The sequence below is a fragment of the Zalophus californianus genome, chromosome 1, assembly GCF_009762305.2.
Source record: "Zalophus californianus isolate mZalCal1 chromosome 1, mZalCal1.pri.v2, whole genome shotgun sequence".
NCBI lineage: Eukaryota > Metazoa > Chordata > Mammalia > Carnivora > Otariidae > Zalophus > Zalophus californianus.
The window spans coordinates 215,456,309-215,472,101 of record NC_045595.1 but is presented as its reverse complement, the minus strand read 5'-3'; the positions used below and the strand labels follow the sequence as shown (position 1 = coordinate 215,472,101).

Below are 15,793 nucleotides of genomic sequence, written 5' to 3'. Positions count from 1 at the left end.
TGTCCACTGGCCGGGTCAGGGGCTGGACTCCCTCAGCGGCCCTTGGATGTCCCAGCCGCTTCTGGCCCGCCGCATGTCCTCCCCCCACCGCGCGGACCCGGGCTGGGCGGGCCGCCGCTCACCTGGGCACAGGACGTCCTCCATGTCGTCGATGAACTTCTCGGCCACCAGATCAGAGAAGAGGGTCATGTTCCGCACCTGCTGCGGCTTGTCGCACGCGATGGAGTAGAGGTTCTCGCTCTCGTGCCTCTCGTGGAACATGTCCCCGATGCCGATGGCCGTCACCGTGACGTCATGGTTGCACAGCGCCCGCAGGTTCAGGTCGTCGTCCCGGGGGTCGTGGCGGCCGTCCGTGATGACCACCGCAAACACGCGGGTCTTCTGGCGCCGGCTCTCCTTGATGAGCTGGTTGTAGGCGAACTTGAGGGCTGAGGGCGTCCAGGTGCCGCCCGCGATCCACTCCAGGTTCTTGACGGCCTCCTTGAAGCTGGACAGTGAGTCGATGCGCTCATCGTCCAGCTGGATGGCCTCAAACGTGCCCTCGTGACTGTATTGCACCACGCCCACGCGGGTTCCTGCGGTGGCCAGGCCGGGCGTGAGGTGCCGCCGCTGCCCCCGCCCCGCACGGCCTGCCACCCTCAAGCGGGGACCTCGGCGGCTCTGGGCAAAGCTGACACCCGTCCCTTGAATGTCTGTCCGCCGCCTCCCGTGACGGGGCCTCGGGACGTCCCGTCTGCCCGGCCTCCCTCCCGCCGGTGCGTGGGACCTCCCACCTCCCCTTGCCCCACGGCAGGCACAGCTGACCTGTCTCTGACTTGGGGTCCTTGGCAATGGCCCCCAGCCTGTTGACCACGTTGATGACGAAGTTCTTCTCCAGGGTGAAGTTGGTGTAGCCAATACTCTCGGAGCTGTCGATGACGAACACCACGTCCAGGGCCCCACACCGCTTCTCGCAGTCTGCCGGGAGGGGCAGGGTCAGCGGGGGGAGGGGGGGGCGGCGGGGGGCAGGTGGCTGTGTTCACTGACCCCGGGACCTGGGAGACAGGCCCGAGGCCCACAGCCAGGTGCACGAGCGGGAGGGCGTGACCCAGGCAGATGACCCTGACCCCTGGACCAGAGCCCTCCAAGGACACTGGAGTCCTAGTTCCTCTGCCACGTGGGGGCCGAGACTCACCGCAACACCCGCACGTCTCCCTCACGTAGGTCATGACATCACACTCCTGCAACACAGGGGCATCAGTCCCGGCCCGAGAAAGCGAGCTCCATGGAGGGGCCGAGAAGGGGCTCCTGGGAAGTCTTCAAGCAAGCTCCTGCTGACCTCTGACCTCACCCCTGCTGCCCTTGCTTTCCCATTTCAGGAGGGAGGGGAACACGGATTCCATCCCTGCCTGACACTCACCGTGAGGCCGGGGTCTCCAGGGGGGCCGGGCTCTCCCTGGAGGAATGGTGACAGTGAGAAGTGGCCCGGGTCTGGGCTGAGGTGGGGCAGCCCCCACACCCTGTGCACTGCCACGACCCTGAGGTTCGGGGTGGCCCAGGGCTGTGACCTGAGGGCTGGAGGCACCAGCAGCTGACCTACCTCGGGTCCTGGGGATCCTCTCGGCCCCCGAGGGCCGGGCTCACCAGGGGGACCGGGATCTGCCTGAGGGGTGAGAAGGGCAAGTGGGCGGTGGCCTCAACCTTGGGCGTGCGCCCCCCCAGCCCCGCGGCTCCCATGCGCCCCCGGCCCAGAGTACTCACAGGCTCGCCCTTCTCGCCTTTCCTCCCGGGCTCTCCTTTAGGACCAAAGTCACCTCTGCCCCCCTGAGACACAGGACACATGTCAGCCCGGGGTGAGGAGCTCGGCATGGCCCCCCCCCCCAGCCAAGACCTCCAGGGGGCCTGCTAAGGGGTACAGGTGTGCTCTTGTCCGAAGAGCCTGTGCCTGGTGGTTGGGTGGGTTACGGGGCCGCGTTTCGGGAGAGGCGGGGTTTTTGGCTGGAGAGTGGCGAGCAGGCTCAGAGCTCAGCACAGGAAGCTCGCTGGGGCCCGGTGTGAGCTGAGGGGCATGCAGGCTGCCCCATGGTGGGTGCGGAGGAGGCCTCTATACATACATACCTCAGGGCCGGGTGGGCCAGCCTCGCCTTTCTCTCCCTGGGAAGCAAGCACAGGTCACCGTAACTCAGCACAGAACCCGAAGGGCTGTCCCTGGGGCAGGAAGCTGGCTCTCCGGGGGACCCAGAGATTTTTGGAAGACCCCTCCTGCCCCCTTAGGGTGGCCTCACTTATACAATCTGTGTGCAACCGTGAGCGCCGTGGGTGAAGGCCACACCACCTGCCCTGTGTCTGGGACAATTCCTGGGGGTCTCTGCCACAGACGAGTGACCCTAGGCCCACTCGCCCTCGCCTCGACCCCCAGGAGGGAGGACCTCGCAGGAACTGGTGGGAACCTTCAGGGCCTCCCAGGGCCCCCCGACTCCTGCCAGGACTTACGGGTGTTCCTCGGGGTCCCGGGTAGCTAAATCCAGGCCTGCCAGGGTCTCCCTGTGGGAAGGGGAGCTGGTCAGCGCGGGTCCAGTGGGAAGGGAAGAGGCTGAGCTGGCACGGGCTGAGGGTGAGGGCGGACGGGGCTGGGCTGTCGGTCTGGGGGCTGTGCGTGCAGTGCCAGCCTTGGGACGTGCTCCCCCCGAGGGAGACACAGGAGGGGCTGCCCGGCCCCCGCAGGTCCCCCACGCCAAGGGGGCTGGCCGGGCATGCTCCTGGCAGCCTTGCTCGGGAGCTGAGAAGGGGCTCAGGCCCCCTGCGGCCAGTCTTGCCCAGCAGGGTAGGGGACATACCTTGGGACCAGGCTGTCCTGACTCTCCACGGGGACCAGCGTCACCGGGGTCTCCCCGAGATCCCTGAGGGCAGAGAGAACACGGAGTCGGTACAGGTAGGGACTGACCACGTCCGGCAACACTACCCTTCTCCCCTGCTGCCCTGTGGGGACCGGGTAGCCGGGGTTCACTTCTTCCAGGTGCCCCATCCTGGCTCCCAGGCCCCGCACCCTGCCTCCCCCTTGCTGCCACCTGCCTGATACAGCCGGACCCCTCAGGGCGGGACGACCGTGGGAGGTACGGGGTGCCCCCCCATGCTGCTGCCCGAGCGTGTCATGGGGACCATGTCCTGAGGGCAGGAGACCCAAGCAGCACTATGGGGGTGGATGGTGAGATTGAAGGGCAGCGAGGGGCCCGAGCCCCAGAGCCACCCAGGTGTCCTGCTACTGACCTTATTCCCGGGTTCGCCCAGAGCCCCCTGAGGGCCTCTGGGTCCAGGCAAGCCTCGGTCTCCCTGGAAAGAAGGGACACCGCTCTGTCGATCACTGAAGATTAGGCGGGAATGGGGGGTGCCCCTGCTGGGCAGGGGGGCAGGGGGGTCCCAGTTACCCGCCCCCAACCGGGGAGCTGGGTGCCTGCCCCAGGAGGACGAGTGGCCTCACTTACCTTGGCTCCTTTGTTGCCAACCTCGCCAGCCAGACCCCGGGGACCCTCAGGGCCAGGGTCTCCCTGTGAGCAGAGAGGACAAGTCAGTCTCGGGCATGTGGGGGCGGGTCACTTAACTCCCTGGAGAGGGTGACACTGGAACTCAGCCCTGCCCACTGAGTCTCATGCACCAGGGAAGGGACTGCCACCCATTTCTCGGAGGGGAAGCCCCTCCTTCAAGCCCTTGACCCACATCTTGCAGGGAACTGTCAGTCCTCTGATTTGCCACAAAGACGTCCTGAGTCAGCTCCAGGTATGTGTGTGTCTACGGCGGGGAGCCGCCGGGCGGAGCAGTGCACGGCACTCACGAAGCTGGCCCTGCCCTGCCCCTGCCCCTCGCAGGGAGCGTGGATGGGGATCGCCTGTCTGCCCCTCCTGCTTTCTGAGAACCTGCAGGGGGTGCCTCTGCCAGCGGCCGGGTACCGGGGGTCATTTTTTTATTTATTTGAGAGAGAGCAAGAGTGAGAGGGAGCACAAGCAAGCGGAGGGGCAGAGGGAGAAGCAGGCTTCCCACCGAGCAGGGCCTCGAGCCCAGGACCCCGGGATCATGACCTGAGCGGAAGGCAGACGCTTCACCCACTCAGCCACCCAGGCGCCCCTGGGGGTCACTTTTGTTTTCCCTGGTGGACCGTGGTGGGGGGACTGTTGGTTGTCCTTTGTCCCAGGGCCCTGTTGACCCTCTGGTGAGATCCCGGTGCAGGAACAGACGCGGCCAACGGCTCCCCCTCTCAGACACTCACCTTCTCACCCTTGGGGCCGTTGCTGCCCGGGCTGCCCTTGGCTCCTGGGTCCCCCCTGCGCCCCTGCAGAGAACAGGTATGTAGGTGGGGGGCCTGATGGTGGGGCCACGTGGGGACCCCCTGCTCTGCTCTCCTCACTCAGGCTTTGGGGCAGGGGCCTGGTCCTCTGTCGCGTAAGATTAGTTGCAGTCAAGGATTTAGGAGATGAGGGGCTCCTGGTCAGCGTGTAAGACCAATTAGGTCAATTAGGAGTTTTAGTTGATGTGACCGGGGCCCCGCCTGGACCAGCTATCAGCATGGTCACTTGGTCCACTTCCGGGCCAGGCCGGGCCTCGGGATGTTTCCCCTTGAGGGCCAGCCCTGCCGTGAAGCACAAGGGGACAGGGGACATGGGGGGGACAGGAGGCAGTTTCCAGGCAGGGGTGCCCCGGCCCCGGCCAGCAGGGGTTCTGCCCTACCTGGGATGCTTCCCCGGTGGTGCCCAGAGCAGGGTGTGTGCAGGAGGGGCGAGACAGGCAGGCCGGGCCCAGAGGGGACAGCGCACCCTGGCCAGCAGCCACTGAGCTCTGGGCCCCAGGCACTGGCGGGGTGGGGGTGGGGGGGGACAGAGCATGAACTCACAGGCTCGCCTTTGGGTCCTCGGGGCCCAGGTCCACCCTTGGCTCCTTTCACACCGGGACTTCCTGGGGATCCATTGTTGCCTTGGTAACCCTGCAGAGAAGAGCCACGTCGGCCCCACAGGGAAGGGCCCTGCAGAGCGCCCTCGCCCCCAGCCCGGCCGCTGCTGGGTGGGAGCAGGTCTGCCTCAGGTCGCCCAGCAGCAGGGCCGGAGGGCCTGGCAAGGGTGCCCGTGCCTCTTACTGCCCTTCTCCCGTCTGCGTCAGTGATCACAGCTGGTGTGTGGCTGGGGGGCGGGGAGCAGGGACCCGCCAGGGGCACTTGCCTTGCTTCCTTTGGCCCCGCTGTCTCCTGGGGGTCCTCTGCGCCCTGGGCGACCAGCATCTCCCTGGAAAGGTTGGAGAAATCAGCCTCGCGTCCCTGAGACGTTGGCAACAGGCCCGTGCAGCTGCACAGGTGAATCCGTCAGATAGGTGCCCCGTCCAAGGGGGCTGCCTTCTTGGGAAGGGCGGTCATTTCTGCTCCTCCAGAGGCCTGGGCAGCCAGGACTGTGGATGCAGAACAGCCAGGGCGCCCGAGAGCTTGGCAAAGGGGCCTGCGAGGCCTAGGGGGACAGTGGCTTGGTTGCTGGGGCCACCTGGGCACTGCAGAGCCGCCTGACTGGACACACAGTCCTGAGCTAGCCACACGCTGGCATTTTGGGGCAAGGCACCCCACACCCCCGGGCATGAGCGCCACGACCCCTCAGGCAGGGCACTCCTAGGCCTCCTACCCCCAAGCGCCAGTTTGCAGGGACAGGCTCTCTCTGCCGGACTTCTTGGCCGGGCTGCCCCCAGCACCGCCCCCTCCCCCCCAGAGGCCTGGCGCTGCCCTCGAAGGCCCATCACCTTGGCCGGGCTGCCTACCTTGGTGCCCTGGTCACCTTGCTCCCCAGGGTTGCCGGCTTCCCCTGCGTATCCATCGGGGCCCTGCAAGACAGGGTGACAGGGCTGTGCTGGGCTTTCCCCAGGAGTCCAGATGAGCAGAAGCCTCGTCTGGACTGAGGTTCCGCCTGGGTCTGGGCTTCCAGAACCCACCGTCAGGACTCCCAGGAGCACTGTCCCCGACCCGCCCCAGAAGCCCCCAAGAGTATTTCCTCATCGTGAGACCACAACTCTGGCTGAACCCTGGGTGGGGGTCAGAGGGGCAGGGAGAGGCTGAAAGAAACGTCCACGCCAGGTGACTCCCAGTTCCCTCACTGCAGCTCGAGGGGCTGGCCGCCACCCTGCCCACCCCCACCACGACCCTGCATCCCCTGGAGCTGGGGCTGAACCCCAGGAGGAGCACCAGCTAGCCTTACCCGACTCCCAGGGTCTCCCTTGCAGCCTGGAGGCCCGATGCGCCCCAGCTTGCCCTGGAGGAGAAGAGGGGGGCAGAGGGTGGGTCAAGGTCGTGCACCAATGACGGGCGAATGTGCAGGGCAGTCCCCTCCGCTTCACACCCAGTGGGCACCCAGCTGTGTGTTTCAGGGCCTGGACGGTATGGTGGCCTCTCTGTGGGTGGCAGGGAGTCCCTGGGATGCAGCAGCAGCATGCGGGTGGCCCGCCAGTCAGGCCAGGCTGGGCAATTCCCACGAGCTGGTCCTCAGAAGCACACATCCACTCTGGCTAGGTGCCAGTGGGGGCCGTCCAGCCACAGGCTGTGGGCAGGGGCTAGGGAGGCCCAGGGGCCCCAGGTAGGGACCCGAGGGTCTCGGGGAGGCTCTGCTCACTCCTACGTCAGAAATGCTGACATGCACCCGGCCCGGGGAGGGAGCCCGGGCGAATGAACTCTACCTTCTGTCCATCGGTCCCGTTCTTGCCGGCCAGGCCAGGGGCTCCCTGGAGGGAGAGGTGTAATCGTCAACCCGTGGAGCAGCAGGAAGGTGGGGTGCCCCGCCTGCCGGCCAACACAGCCCGCTTACCTTCCGCCCCTCGGCTCCAAATTCACCCTGCGCAGGAGGAAAGCGAGGCCAGTTAGCTTGGCGTCCCAGACACCACTGCCGCAGGGCCCAGGTCTGCCTCGGGCCGAGCAAGAGGCCAGAAGGACCCGAGAGGGCCGCCCCCCTGCGGGACTCCTGTGCCCCGATCAGGGCCACGGACTCGCTGACGGACGCAGCCGGGGGCTGGTGCTGAGTTGGAGCCGCGGCCACGTCACAGTCTCACCTTCTCTCCTTTGAAACCAGGAACACCCTGAGGTTGGAAGGAAGGAAGGGTGGCGTTACTGCGATGCCCACCGGCTCAGGGGACAGCAGGGCTGGTGGCCAGCCTCCGGGGAGAGGCATGACCAGTACTCGGCGGGGGGCGCGGTTCAGGGACAGCATTCAGGATATTGAGGCTCTTGGCTTCTCGCACTGGGGGGGGCAGGCTGGAGACACCCTGACCCTGTGGCCAGCCCCACCTGGCCCAGGCAGCCCTTGGCTTGTCCCCGGTACCCCCCCAGCCACGGGGGGCAGCGACTTGCCTTGGGTCCTGGGAATCCAATGGGGCCTTCGATGCCTGGGTCTCCCTGTGGAAGAACGAAGAGCCGTGGCTGAACCCCAGTCCTGGGGAACCGGGGCCAACGGGGCAGGGGTGCAGAGGGCACTCACCTGTCGTCCCTTCTGCCCGGGCTCTCCTGGCTCGCCCATGTTGCCCTTGGCGCCCTAAACGCAGATCATGGGGAAAGGGGTAAACTAAGGCAGGAAGCGGGCAGGGGCTTCTGAATGTCCTCTGTGTCCCCTCAGATGCCGCCGTGGGCGCCCCTCACCCCACGGGGGGCCACTGCAGTGAAGCTGCCTCCGTGGGCACCTCCAGCCCGGGCCATGGTGGGTGGCAGTGCCACCGAGGACGGGGCGCGCGGGAACATCTGGCCGGTGACCCGGTGGACGGGCATCTACAGTCCTGCTGGTCTAGACGGCTCCTTCCAGATTTAGAAAGGGAAACAGGAAGCCGTGTAGCTCATCTTCCCTTCCCTCCTCTGCCTTCGCGTGCGGCCTCTGACCAGAACTACTGGTCGTCGGACACCCCGGCAGCGAGTGCGTAAGAAGTGGGTGCACCTAATGGATTAGCAGACACCTGTTTCAGGTTCCTTGGAACAGGTGTCTGCTAATCGAGGTTCCTTGCTTTACCAGAGCGCTGCAGTGGGCAAAGCTATAATAAAAAAGCATCCCTGCTTTTCTCCAAATGCCATTTAAGAGGGAGATAAAAACTGAATTTTAGTTCGTCCAGGATCAGGAGGGCTGAGGTCATTCCAGGGGCACGTGGCCCCACGTCTGGAGCTGAAGAGAGGTTGGGGCTTCCTGGCAGCTGACCCCGGGGGCGGTCTGGGCGGCTTACCTTCTGTCCACGGTAGCCCTTGGGGCCGGGGGGCCCGGGGATCTCCAGACAGCTCACCTTGTAGCACTGAAACAAGAAGCAAGTGGTGTAGAGGAAGCGGGCGCAAAGAGCCCCAGGTGGGGGGCCGAGGACCCCTGGGCGGTAGGCCATCGGGAGCACAGGGCTGGATGGAGGAGCAGACTCGAGAGGTGCCCAGGAGGCCCCCGAACCCACAGGCACTCTGGCCGAGTCTGGGAGAACCAAGGTTACACAATGGCCGAGTGTAGGAAGGATGGAAGAGCCCTCGGCCAAGCCCCACAAATGCTCGTGTGTGGCACCGCCTTTGTAGGAGCCTCGCTGAGTGGGAAGAGCCGGGGCCGGGGATGCACAGGGACGGGGGATGCGAGGGGCCCTGAGCTGAAGTCCCGAGCTGGGTGCCACCTGTGCTGTCCTCCTGGCCCGGAGCTTGGAGGATGACCCCGAGCCTCGCCCCTCATCCACTTGGTGTGTGCTGGGTGAGTGACCCTAACGCCGACCCCTGGGTTTAAACAGCCTGGTTTGGGCCGGGAGCCCTTCATCCAAACGTAGGCTCTCAGGCCTGACATGGAGCAGAGGGGTCTTGCTCCCTGGCCTCCTCCCGTTTGTCCTGGACCCCGGGGAGCAGCGGGGGCGCTGGTGCAGTGGTCATCTCTGCTGGGTCAGTGCCTCAGAGGCCTAGCGAGCAGCCCCCGGCCAGGGTGGCAGGACCGGAAAACGCCTCTCACCTCTCCATAGGCTTCATGTTTCTGCAGAAAAGACCAAGAAATGCTACTTAGCCAGAGCCGGAGATTTGGGTGAGAATGCCCAGGCTTACCCTCACAGAGGGGTAAACTGAGGCCCAGAGCAGGACACTGCCCACTGCCGTAGTGGGGGAGCGGGCTCCAGGGCTCTGGCCTCCACCCTCCACTCCTGGTGCCCAGTGGGCGGGCGTGGCCCCGGGAGCGGCTCACCATGACCTTGATGATGCGGTTGATGGTGTCTTGGTCAATCTCCAAGTCGGGACGCACGGTGGCATAGTTGTTACGGTAGAGCTCAAGGGGCATGCTGGCCATGTCCCGCAGACCCTGCTCGTTCGGGATCTGGTCGGGGGCCACGGTGAAGATCCGGATGCCCTCCTCACGGGCCCGCTCAGCCTGCAGCTTGATGCCCCCGCACGGGCTGCCGGTGACGTAGCCGTCGGTGATAACCACCGCGAAGTGGACCCCACCCTTGCTCTTGAGCTGCCGGATCTCCTGGGTCATGTTGGCCAGCGCGCAGTCGGTGAAGGTGCCCTTCCGGATGGAGACGATGTTCTCCAGGCTCTTGGTGAAGGAGGCCCGGTCGCTGTCCGGTGGGCTGAACACCTTCACCACGTCGGAGAAGTGCAGGCCGCCATAGCGCCAGCTCAGGGCTACCTGCTCCAGGTAGGTCTCGTCCTGCAGCTGGCTGATGAACTGGCGCACGAACTGTCTCATGTGGTAGAGCAGGCTGTCGATGGGGGACTGCATGGTGACGCTCTCCGAGGTGTCCAGCACGAAGTACACGTTGATGGGGCAGTCGGCCTTCTCTGGGGGGCACGGGACGTATCACGGGCCTGCCTGTGTGGAGGGCCTGCAGCGCGAGCCCGTCGCCAGGCCTCGTGCATGTGGGCGATTCTGGGCTCTGCCCTCACTGTGGCCCTGCCACACCCCTTTCCTACCCACACCGAGCCGCCGCCCCCATGGCCCCTACCTGGGCAGCTGTTCCTCTCAGAGGCGCCGGGGGTGATGATCTGCTGCTGGGCACGGAGGGCCCCCAGGAGCCCCCAGAGCACGAGGGCGGAGCAGGGGCCTCGGAGCATCTTGGCAGCACCCACGTCCTGCAACAGGGAGAAACAGCCACTGCAGACAGCGCCCAGTGCCCCTCTGGGACCCCAGAGCCCCCTCCCCAGATGGTAGGGGCAGCCAGGGAGACGCCCTCTTCCCTCGCCCCAAGTGAGGCCCATGAATACTCAGTGGACGCACAGACCGCAAGCTTTGGGCTTGGTTCTGGGTGAGTTTCAGACGTTCGTGGCCCGTCCCTGCCCTGTGGGGGCTGGGTGTGCTGAGCAGACAGGTGCATTCGCGGAAACTGAAATGCCAGTGGTGGGCGCTGGTGGCAACAGAGCCCTGCGTGGGGGGCTCAGTAGGTGGTGACTGGGGACGGGTGCCGGGGGCGGGGGGAGAAAGGCCCAGGCTGGGGTGGGGTGGGCCTTGGCACTGGATGTCAGCCATCCACGTGACCCCATGCTGACAGACTGGGGGAAGGCCCTGGGGATGCGGTATGGGGGCTGGGATGCAGACAGGCCTCAGGGGCTGGTAGGCAGCGAGTGCCAGGGTCCTGCTCGGATGGGGGGGTCCTTCCCCAGAGGGGGTCGCCGTGCCCTGACACATCTCTGTGAGAATGGAGGGTTCCCTGCTTCTGGCTGCCTGCCTGGCAACCAGATGGGGGGAGAGGACCTGGGGCTTGGGGACGGGGGCTGGGCAGGCACTGGGGACGAGAAGGGACAAGAAGGGGCTTGTCCTGGTGCAACTCTTTGTTCACACAAACGCCTCACGGCTTCCTGGAGTCCCCAGAGCAGAGGAATGGAATATAGGGACTCACGGCCTGCAAGTGGGGCATGCAGGTGGGCTGGGCCCTCAGGGGACGGGGGGGGGAGGTGGTGCCTGGAGAGCTTTGGGGGAAAGCAAAGGAATGGGGGCACTTTGGTGCCATTTTCCTGGTGATGCCCCTCAATGCATTTTTGAGAGGAGGTGGATGGACTTTGGGGGGCAGATTTAAGGTTCATATCACTTGAGTTTAAGGTGAGAGGAGCTGGTCCTGGCATCGTTAGGGGTGAACAGGACATGGCCCTGCCTCCCCAGCCTAGGTCATGGTCAGGCCAAGAGGCCATGACCCTGCAGGTAGGGGCTGTGACCCAGCAAGGTCGTGACAGTTGCCCAGGCAAAGCAAAGCCCAGGGGGTGTGCCAGGGAATCCAGGCAGGCTTCCTGCATGAGGCGATGGAAGTGTCCAGACTGAGGGGACTGGCCAGAGGAAGGGGAGTGCCTGACTCAGGGAAGGTTCATTCAGGGAGGGCTGGGATGGAGCTGAGAAGATGGTGAGGGGCAAACCAGGGGCCCCAAAGAACCTGGGAGCCAAGAGGATGTTGGTGGCAATGGTCAGAGAAAAGAGGTCCAGAGCCATCAACCCCGCATGACAGCCAACGTGGGGACTGTGGGAGCTCGGCAGGGCGGGGCGGGGGGCTGGTCAGGGCTGAGCACCGGGATGTGGGTGCAGCTTTGTCCTCCCCCGGCCCTCCCCCTGCTGCCCCGCAGTGGGGGAGCCGTGAGTCCCCTCTGCTGTGGGAGGGAGGGGGTTGCCGAAGGGCCAGGGACTCTGCACCCACGTTGGCACCATGCCCCGTGCGTGTGCACACACCACACCAGTCACACACATCACACACACCCTCACACACACAATCAATTCAAAGAGGCCCCCATACTAAAGTGTTCTGCTGGAAAATGCCACTCTTGAAGGAAATGAAGAATTCTAAAAATAATTTACACAGGAGAAAAACACAATAGCAGCAACAATATATATATATATATATATATAAACAACACCTAAAGGGAAGAATGATTTTGGTGTCATGGTGGGCAACCCCCGAGGTGGGCCCAATTCCTCCTGCTTCCTGCTGCCACCCTCTCACAAAATCCTCACACACTCAGCTGTCACTGGCCTGCCTGTATGACCAACAGCTCGGCACACAGCTGACGGTGTGTGCCTCCTGAGATAAGCTCACAGAAGACATCACGGCTGCTGCCTGGCCCTCTCTTGGGGTCCTCACTGGGAGGAAGCCCACGGCTGTCACATGAAGGCACTCATGCAGCCCTCCAGAAGCCCAAGAGGGAGGGATCGAGGCCTCTAGCCAACAGCCAGGTGAGTGAGCTATCTCAGCCCAGTCAAGGCACCAGCTGAGCAGAGCCCTGGCCAATCCCCCCGACTCTGGCTGCACCTCATTAGGGACCCTGAGCTAGAGCCACCTAGGCAAGTCATTCCCGACCCGAATCAATTAAGACATAGTAAACGCTTATGGTTTTAAATTACTAAGTTCTGAGGTAATTTATACATAGCAATAGATAATTAATTCAGGCATCAAAATTTCTCTCCACAATATTTTATACAGAAAAACAATGAGACAGTAACTGGAGAATTTTGAGGGCAAAATAAAATGACCGAAAGATGTCTGCCTAGTCAACTTAGATTTCATGTAAAGGATAAAAGTCTCAGATGTAAAAGGGCTCACCTACATACCATTCTTAAAAAAAATTCTGCAGACAACAAAGGAATAAAAGTAAGTAAGATAGCAAAGAAACTTGAGGAATACAGTAAAATATAAAAAATGAAGAAAAAAGGAACCAGAAAGCGCAATTAATATCACTTGGATCAGCTATGACAATATATGTGAATGCTTTAAATTCTTCTGCTGAAGACAAATGTTCCCATGCACCCTGATGTTTATAGCAGCATTATCACAATAGCCAAACTATGGAAACAGCCTAAGTGTCCATCTACTGATGAGTGAATAAAGAAGATTGGTTCATATATACAATAGAACATTACTCAGTCATAGAAAGGATGAAATCTTGCCATTTAAACGATGTGGATGGAACTAGAGGGTATTATTGTAAGTGAAATAAGTCAGTCAGAGAAAGATAAATACCATATGATCTCACTCAAATGTGGTATTTAAGAAATGAAACAAACAAAGGGGAAAAAGAGAGAACCCCCCAAACAGACTCTTAATATAGAGAAGACACCGATGGTTACCAGAGGGGAGGTGGGTGGGGAGAAGGGTAAAGTAGGGGATGGGGAGTCAGGGGTGAACTTGTGATGAGCACCAGGTGATGTGAGGAAGTGTTGAGTCATTATATTGCACACCTGAAACTAATATAACACTATGGTAACTACATTGGAATTAAGATTAAAAAATGGGTAAAGAAGATGTGGCATATATATATGTATATGTATGTGTGTGTGTGGATACACAACACACACACATATACACACAATGGTATACTACTCAGTCATAAAAAAAGAATGAGATCTTGCTATTTGCAACAACATGAACCTAGAGAATACTATGCTAAAGACATAAGTCAGACAAAGACAAATACCATATGGTTTCACTTGTCTGTGGAATCTAAAAAACAAAACAAATGAACAAATAAACAAAAACGAAAATAGAATCATGAATACAGAGAACAAACTGGTGGCTGCCAGAGGGAAAGTGGTGGGGGATGGGTGAAGTAGATAAAGGGGATGAACATCTGCACATTTCCAGTGATAAATGAGTCGTGGGGATGAAAAGGAGAGCACGGGGCACCCACTCAGTCATAGTGTACTAGTGTTGTGTGGGGACGCATGGTGATGACACTTACGGTGGTGAGCAGAGCTGAATGTACAGAACTGTCAAATCACTATGCCGTACACCTGAAATTAAAAGACATCAACTATACTGCAATAAAAAAAGGAAGAAAAAAATAAAAAGATAAATATTCCTAAATTGGATCAAAAAACAAGACCCATCTGGATGAGGTTCGTGAGTCACACCGGAGGCTGTCACAGTGCAGAGGAAAGCAGGGCAGGGTGAGACAGAGAGGACAGCGGTGGGACAGCGTGGGGGCCCTTCGAAGGTGAGACAGAAGGGCGAGGAATGGTGCCAAGGGCAAGATAAAGGCTGCATCTGAGTCTAGTTTTGAGGACGTATGTATCGGATTTCATAACAAAATTATATAAAGCAAAAGTGGTGAAAAATCAAAGAAAAAGCTGACAAACTGCAGTCATAATAGAAGACTTTAATTCACCTTTGAAAGTTCTTGACAGATCACATAAACAACAAAAAAGAAGATGTGAATGTCCTCTTTTATAAAACTTTGATAGTAACGAGTAGGGAATACGTATTTTCCAAACATTTGGATTTGGATAATGAACACACACACATACCTGCCTAGCTATCATCTATATCTATCTTTGAAACCTACAAGTAGGGAATGCATGTTCTTTTAAAAATTTTACAAAATTCAATCCTAGAGTAACCACAAAAGCAGCCTTAATTAATCTTTTAAAAAATCAGAAATTGTACATGAAATTTTCTGAACCACAATACAAAAGCAGTCACTAGTAAGACAAAAAAAAAAAAAATCAAAACACCTGGAAATTTAAACAACTCTTTCTTGCTAAAACTACATAGGAATTAGGGACAGTGACAATGTTATACATATAAACAAATATGAGAAGGCCAAAGCTATAATTAGAGGACAATATATAGCCTTAGACGCTTTACGTTGTAAGATAGGAAATTAGCATAACAAATTAGGCACATAGTTGAAGCAGCTAGGGACAAAAATAAATTAACAACATGAATCTCAGGAAAACAAAGGAAAGAAAATAGTAAGAAATAAACCAACTGATTAAAAAAAACAAGAGAATTATAAATATATATATATATCTCTAAGAGCTGGTTCTTTGAAAAAGCCAATAAAGTAGAAAAATTTAATCAGAAACGAAAATGATGAAGCACAAATATAGTAATACACAAATTTAGGAATGAGTAAAATCATATAATGATGAGTGAAGAAGGTTTTTAAGAGCATACCAAGTGCAGCTCTAAGCTAATGAACGTGAAAGACCAGGTTCTGGGAAAGTCTTGAGATGAGGTGGGGACCTGACTGGACTCTGCCCAGGAAGGACTGGAAATGCTGGCAGGGGACGTGCCCCAGGGCTCCGCCCACATGGATTTGGTAGAGTTCTTTTGCATCTTCAAGGACAAATACTTCTCTACTATTTAGCTTGTTCCAAAACATAAAAAGATAAGCTTTTCAATTCATTTTTAAACTTGGAAAACCCAAGACCAAAACTTGATAAAAGAAATCCCTAAAAGAAACTCTGTGGACAAATCCCACTTTGGAATACAGTTGCAAAAACCCTAACAGATGTTAGAAAATAAAATCCAGCAGCATATCAAGGACAACTGCACCAGAACTGGACAAAGTCAGTTTAGAAATACAATGATGATGTAACACTTACAAAGTACATTAACGTAAGGCACATTAATATAAAAAGAAAATGATGTAATTGCTTTAATGGTGCCTGAAACATCCACTGCTGATTGGAAAAAAAAAAAAGGCAAAACTTGATAAGAAATTTAGGAGTTGAATTAATGTTATAAAGCATATAAGTTTCAAACTGACAACCAAGATCATATTTTATACAAAAACTGATATAGGTGTTCTTCCTTCCAGAATCTGGACCATTCCACTTGAGACAAATGCACACATACCTATATACTGAAATCACACCCTTCCTGAACTCACGGAATCCACCATGGACCTGACCCCGCATTAAAAACTCCTGCACTGAAAGAATGTCTACGAGAGCACAAGAGACACATAAGACAAAGAGTGCTGCTCTCACTCGTTACTCAGAGTTGTGTTGAAAGCCAATGCAACAGGACTCTAAAAAGAAACAAAGCATAAATCCTGGAAAGGGAAGAGGTGGAAACTGTCCTCACTAAATGGGAAATCGAAAACCCAATTAAGTCA

The 15,793-nt window shown here is 58.5% G+C and overlaps 1 protein-coding gene across 2 annotated transcripts in view; it reads right to left on the bottom strand.

Annotated features, from left to right (window-relative positions):
- The window catches only part of COL6A2 (collagen type VI alpha 2 chain), a 33,695-nt gene that overhangs the window by 7,000 nt on the left and 10,902 nt on the right, over nt 1-15,793 (bottom strand). For both annotated transcript variants that reach the window (XM_027586099.1, XM_027586100.1), the window contains exons 2-26: nt 9,922-10,048; nt 9,162-9,757; nt 8,937-8,957; nt 8,194-8,259; nt 7,467-7,520; nt 7,340-7,384; nt 7,042-7,068; nt 6,801-6,827; nt 6,673-6,717; nt 6,198-6,251; nt 5,764-5,826; nt 5,184-5,246; nt 4,862-4,951; nt 4,241-4,303; nt 3,462-3,524; nt 3,247-3,309; nt 2,817-2,879; nt 2,473-2,523; nt 2,098-2,133; nt 1,741-1,803; nt 1,580-1,642; nt 1,400-1,435; nt 1,175-1,220; nt 805-957; nt 123-575 (exon numbers count right to left, since the gene is read on the bottom strand). In XM_027586099.1, coding sequence (XP_027441900.1) covers nt 123-575; nt 805-957; nt 1,175-1,220; nt 1,400-1,435; nt 1,580-1,642; nt 1,741-1,803; nt 2,098-2,133; nt 2,473-2,523; nt 2,817-2,879; nt 3,247-3,309; nt 3,462-3,524; nt 4,241-4,303; nt 4,862-4,951; nt 5,184-5,246; nt 5,764-5,826; nt 6,198-6,251; nt 6,673-6,717; nt 6,801-6,827; nt 7,042-7,068; nt 7,340-7,384; nt 7,467-7,520; nt 8,194-8,259; nt 8,937-8,957; nt 9,162-9,757; nt 9,922-10,030 — 2,413 coding nt within the window. In that variant the 5' untranslated portion in view covers nt 10,031-10,048. The remainder of the gene's footprint in view (nt 1-122; nt 576-804; nt 958-1,174; nt 1,221-1,399; nt 1,436-1,579; nt 1,643-1,740; nt 1,804-2,097; nt 2,134-2,472; nt 2,524-2,816; nt 2,880-3,246; nt 3,310-3,461; nt 3,525-4,240; nt 4,304-4,861; nt 4,952-5,183; nt 5,247-5,763; nt 5,827-6,197; nt 6,252-6,672; nt 6,718-6,800; nt 6,828-7,041; nt 7,069-7,339; nt 7,385-7,466; nt 7,521-8,193; nt 8,260-8,936; nt 8,958-9,161; nt 9,758-9,921; nt 10,049-15,793) is intronic.